General features: G+C 34.8%; 1 protein-coding gene across 1 annotated transcript; it reads right to left on the bottom strand.

Annotated features, from left to right (window-relative positions):
• Positions 1-781: 781 nt before the first annotated feature.
• On the bottom strand, positions 782-5,519 carry LOC117319997 (ciliogenesis and planar polarity effector 1-like; the record flags this gene model as incomplete). Its single annotated transcript, XM_033874697.1, has 7 exons — positions 5,461-5,519; positions 4,259-4,366; positions 3,941-4,082; positions 3,291-3,410; positions 2,241-2,470; positions 1,593-1,702; positions 782-1,036 (listed from the first exon to the last, which is right to left on the bottom strand). Coding segments are annotated over exons 2-7 (938 nt in total), but the record flags the coding sequence as incomplete, so codon positions are not given.
• Positions 5,520-6,030: the final 511 nt, after the last annotated feature.

Genomic DNA, 6,030 nt, shown 5'->3' with positions numbered 1-6,030 from the left:
CCTTATAGTTATTAAATATCAAATCCTTTATTTATCTTGAGCAATTACATCTCATTGATATAACAATACAATGTACATTGAAGGTCAGATTCATGAGAAATACACTTAACATGAGTAAATACAATCAAAATAGCACTTAGAGTTCTTTATAGTTCATGAACAAAAATAACACCAAAATAATACAATACACATACAGATTATATGCCATCAAAGTGGATTGCAGTAAACTTGTATGATATATGAACTTAGTAATACCCAAATTATTTATCTTTAGTGTTTCCAGAAAGTAATAATATGATTAATTTATAGACTGAGTGATTCCTACCATAATGTCTGATGTATTTACATCAGAGCTCAGTGAAGAACAGACATTTCAGTATGAGGTGGAATTCATCCTCTAAGTTAGTCTTAATTAATGGACATAACCTTAAGTAACACAACATTTTCATGTCTTTCAGCTCCTACTAATAGGCTGTGTGAGGACAGACATAATTTTACAATTGCCTTTTCATATTTCAAGGGAAAGGTTTAATTTAGATAAGGCTGTAAGCAGACATGATCAACAATATGTTGATATACCACACACTTCAAAGAAGTAGATAAAAAATCTTCACAATATACTTTTAAAAATACCAATTAGCCTCTTTTTAGCTAAAACAATAAATGGTGCTCTGTGAGAGTCAACAATCAAGCAAACCAAGAGAACAGAGTTCATCTACAAATCTGCTTTCAACAACCGTTTCAACAACTATGAACAGAAAATCAACATTAGTCAGCTTACCTTCCCATCTTAGAATAGCGATCTCTGACCCCACATCCCTTCATCTCGGACACCATGACAGTGTCTGTGAGGGGAGATACAAACAACATGCTACTGTGGCCTGGTGTGTTCTGGTTAGCTGCTACCGCCACTACCTGACCATTGTTAGCATAACAGTTGACATAAGCTCCTCTGGACTGAATTGGCTCATATGAGGGATGGATGTGTTTGAAAGGGTACTGGATCACAGTCCATTCCACCTGGAATGGTGCTGACCTGTAAAAAAAAGTGAGATACACAATGGAGCATAAATACATACAGACAAATCCTAACAGCTTAATATATATCTGACAATGGCAGTGTCAGTGGATACAGATATCTGATAATGGCAGTGAACAATGGATATAGATATATGATAATGGCATTGTACAGTGGACAGATATCTGATAATGGAAGTGTACAGTGAATATAGATATCTGATAATGACAGTGTGTAGTGGATACAGACATCTGATCATGGTAGAGTACAGTGGATACAGATAACTGATAATGGCAGTGTGTAGTGGATACAGACATCTGATCATGGTAGTGTACAGTGGATACAGATATCTGATAATGACAGTGTGTAGTGGATACAGACATCTGATCATGGTAGAGTACAGTGGATACAATGTGTAAAACAATATGTCTGGGATAAGAAATATTTGATTTAAAAATCGAGAATTTTAATCTGTCTGTTTTGACATAAAACAAATTATTAAGATTTTAAATGAATATGACGCCAAAGAAGTCTACCTTTAATGTTAGGATAAGAGAACTGTTTATAAGCTTACTTGCTGGAGTAGAAGTCAGCAGCTGTACCAAACCGCAGCAGAAGGGAGACGATACACAGGCTCTGTTCCTTATTATACACCACTGACATCTGACAGCAGTTCCCCAGACTCTGTAATTAACACATATACCTGGGTATTCCCTGTTTAAGTGTAATTTAAGAATAATCCTGAAACAATATGTGCATAATTTCACAAGCCCAACTAGAATTTTGTCATGATTAGAGAAAATTCAAACTATTACTACAAAACTTGAAGTTGGGCTAGCAGATTTTTTTTTTTCAAAATCAGACAAATAATTTAGATATGAAATTGCATTGTCGTGAATACCTATCATTGCTTTGAAGATTAACATATTTATAAATCTGCAAATATGCCCCAGCCCACAAATAGCTATTTCTCTATGTTTTGCAGAATTATCAATTTTCACTTAAACGTATGCTAACTTTGGTTCACAAAGCCCTTCACAAACTTAAAAACTAGGGGAGGGAGCTTATTAAAGGATAATAAATATGTTAATTCTCTCCTCATCATACCACAAGTTCACAATAACCACAAGGTAGCCTGAATTGGAAGAAGATTCCATCCACATTTGTATGTCAAAGAGTTCACAACAGGTCAAAACTTACTATGAAGCACCCAGTGATTTACCTCATGGTTAAAAAACACAGCATCTATAGAACACTCAGCACATTCTACACAAGATGCTGGAATATCTATGTTGTTTGGAATAGCAACTTTGTTCCATGACCCCTGGACTTCTGGAAGTTTGGACTCCAAGATATCTTCACTCTGTTCGGTCTTCCAGACAAAAACATTCTGTGTTCCAATGACTAGTAGAAAGTACTGACAGTCTACTGAGGCAAACAGTCTGCATGGCTCTGTAAGAAAGGCATGTTACTGGTGACATGGCACTGCAAGTGACAGAATTCCTATCACATAAGGACTAATCAGAACTGTAACAAGTGCATGAAGTTTTATTGATATCAGATTAAAAATGAAATTTGTAGAGCGAAGCTGTCAAAATTATGTGATGGTTGGGCACAAGCATTTGGCGACTTATAACCATCTTATTTACGATGAGGTTGGTAAAGCAGGGATATAAAGACTACATAAAATATATATAGAGAGGCAGATTCCTATTTACTCTTCATGGCCTGCTCTGTTGTGAGGGGATAACAACCTGATCTAGCTGATCTCCCCTCATGGGATACCCACCACATTGAATCTATACTGTGTATTAGTTTGATATCAGCATGACATGACCATCTGCCTATTAAACAATGTATTGTTTTCTATCATTTAAAAGCTATCACTAGTCATAATTAGTAAATCAGATATCTTAATGAGCCTAAAATCAAAATGTGCATAATTAACCAAATTTGATAGAATTCTAACCAATCAATAAATTTGATAGAATTCTAACCAACAAATATATGAAAAGTTCACTGTTTTGTTTTCTTATTAGAAATTAATTCAATACTAGTAGTTTCTAATGCTTAATAAAACAAATGTGAATAAATGATTTCTTTGTTTTCTTTATCATTTCTCATTGGGGAAAAGTCTTTGATGCTTTGATTTCCTCTTACTTCGACTCTACAGTGAATCATATAGATAATCTTAGTTGATAGACGAAATGAACTTTACCTTGGGTTATATCTATGTTTAAGTAAATTTGATAGTGAACTGAAATTGCTGTACCTTGTTGAAGTTCCTCAGATGAAACTATGCCAGCAAGGCCACGGATGGTCTTGAGAATGTCTCTGTCTTTGTGCCAAAAGAATATGTCACCATGGTGAGTCAGTCCAATCAAATAAGCCCCTGTAATTAAGGTGATCTAGACTTTATTTTACAATTTTTAAATCAAGGAATGATCCATAGATTTGAAATTGATATGCCAGAACAGGTAAGAATATATCATAATTAATATATATAGCTTAGAAACACAAATGACGAAGGAAGACAACTTTTTGACTCATGCCCTGATCATGACCAGGCGCAGTGATAGTCGGCCCGATACCCTGACATGATCATTGTGGAAGTCGTCTATAAGATGATATGAATACCTGGATCGCAATGTATTTACATACATGGATACGAATTGTACATATATCATATATATTTCTCTCGGTACAACTACGACAGGAAATTCAAATCTATATCTTCGGATCATTATGATTGCATTGTAAATCTTTTTAAAATACAAAGTGTATATGTTTTCAAACAATTATCTCAGCTAATTAAGCACAGAAGAGCTTTTATCGTCAAATATTTCTCAACTCCTGAAAGTTTATTTTCCCAAATCCATCCAATTTCTCCCAACAGAATATTTGGACCTGTTCAGTACTAACCATCTCTTGTAGTTCCAACACATATTGTGCTGTCCACTAATGTAGACAATCTTGGTACTTTCTTCTTTGTTTTTCCTGATGGTACATAGAGTACACTGATTCTGTGGAACTCATTATCTAGCATAAACAAACTCTCGTGCTCCTGAAGGAAAAAGAGGAACAGTTTATTTGGTACTATTATTGCTTTCAAAGATCACTCAAAACTAGCAAGACTATAACAGATTTAGGTAATTCAATTATATCAACTAAAACATTATGTATTCTTTATCATGGTATGAAAAATCAATTCCAACAGTGGTTACTGATAAACAGACTCACCTGTCCAATCCATTGTATTTTAGGCCAAGGCTTATTACGCTTTATGCTACTTGAGGCTAATACCTCAAGTTTGATATCCATCTTTCCCTTTTCTCAGAAATGGGCATTCTGAAAAAAAAAAACAATTTGATTATCATTTAAAGTCTACAAGCTTTAAATATTTTCTGAACATGACTGTGTGCATTCTACTAGTAACTTTCAAAAAGTACCAGATCTAGACATTGTTAACAGACCTCCTGGTACTTTTTTGACAATTCATATTGGATCCCACATTGGAAAAGCCAAAGGTTATCCTATACATTTCCAGTACTCAGCTAGCATTCAAACCCAAATCTGCAGTGACGAGTGTGATAATCTGCGAGTCAAGATCTACCAATTGTAACTGATCAGCCAACCGTAATCCAACACTATATACCAGCCACACTGCAGTACCTTTCACAGTGACACTAGCGATAATGTATGTAGTTGACAACCTAAATCTATGAACTTCTCAACTAGCAGGTGCCTTAAGCTTTTGATATAAGCAGGACACAGAAACTATTTCCATACAACAAAACAGAACATGTAGAGAACAAATCTATGAACTTCTCAACTAGCAGGTGCCTTAAGCTTTTGATATTAACAGGACACAGAAACTATTTCCATACAACAAAACAGAACATGTAGAGAATAATGATCAAATCACAACATTGAGGCCCAAGAATTGGAAGGAAATCTCATAAATTCAGAAAAAATGACTTTTGTTTGAAAGGCTAATTGATGGATGCTAGTATTGATACTCACTCTAGGCCCATATCAACAATATTACAATTTGAATACAGATTTGTTTCTGCCGCTGATTGATACAGACCAAGTGATAACAATTATTTGATAAAACCCTGTAACACTAGGTCATAAAAAACTTGGCCTGCATACTACAACAGTATACTCCGAATCAAGTATCACAAATAAAAGTATTTGTGCCGGCTTTACACAATTCCACAACATTCAGATTTATATTTACAAGTGACATGCATCACATTGCAGTGTAGCTGAAAGTGAATGTTTATGGTGTACTGCATCAAATCGGATCAGAAATTGACGGGTCCTTAGCCGAAGTTGCACACATGTTTCAAGTTCATAAAGTTATGGTGCGGCATGGTTTCTTTATAAAATGAAATATAGCTAGGGAATGGTAAGAAATGAAATGAGTGATTACTCACAAATCCCAATGTTATTCTCTCACATCGTGTCGGTTCTTGTTCTAAACAGCCGCCATAACACAAACACAGAGGAGAACTACAAAGAAGGGGAGTAACTCAGTTATAACCAAAGTCAGACAAGGCTTGGTTTGACGCGGCTCTCGTCATTATGTTGACAAGTCATCTTTTATTTTGATTTTATGAGGATGTTTGTCAACAAAAGAACACGCATATGTTGTGAATAGTGACAAGAAAAAACATCCGTATTTAAATAGAATTTGTTGACAAGTTAATTTAAATTTTATTGATTAATAATAATATATAATCTGTTTAAAGCTCCAACCGGTTTCGGAAACAATGAAATTGTGAAAAAAAATGAAAATTTCTGAAATGTGGAAATTTTCTCTAACTGCTAAAGTTATAAACGGTTTTGTGTGTCATTATTTTTCAGCTCTATACTTTCGGAGACGGAATGCCCCCTTAACGACTTTACGTACATTCTTATATCAGTACTGTCAATAGGGCCATCATCTATGGCGCGGAGAGGATGCCATAATTAAAAATCGAATTTTGTCTAGGCAAAATTCGATT

The sequence above is a fragment of the Pecten maximus genome, unplaced genomic scaffold (assembly GCF_902652985.1).
Source record: "Pecten maximus unplaced genomic scaffold, xPecMax1.1, whole genome shotgun sequence".
Classification (NCBI taxonomy): Eukaryota; Metazoa; Mollusca; class Bivalvia; order Pectinida; family Pectinidae; genus Pecten; species Pecten maximus.
The sequence above is the reverse complement of the archived record's forward strand: the minus strand, read 5'-3'. Positions and strand labels throughout refer to the sequence as shown.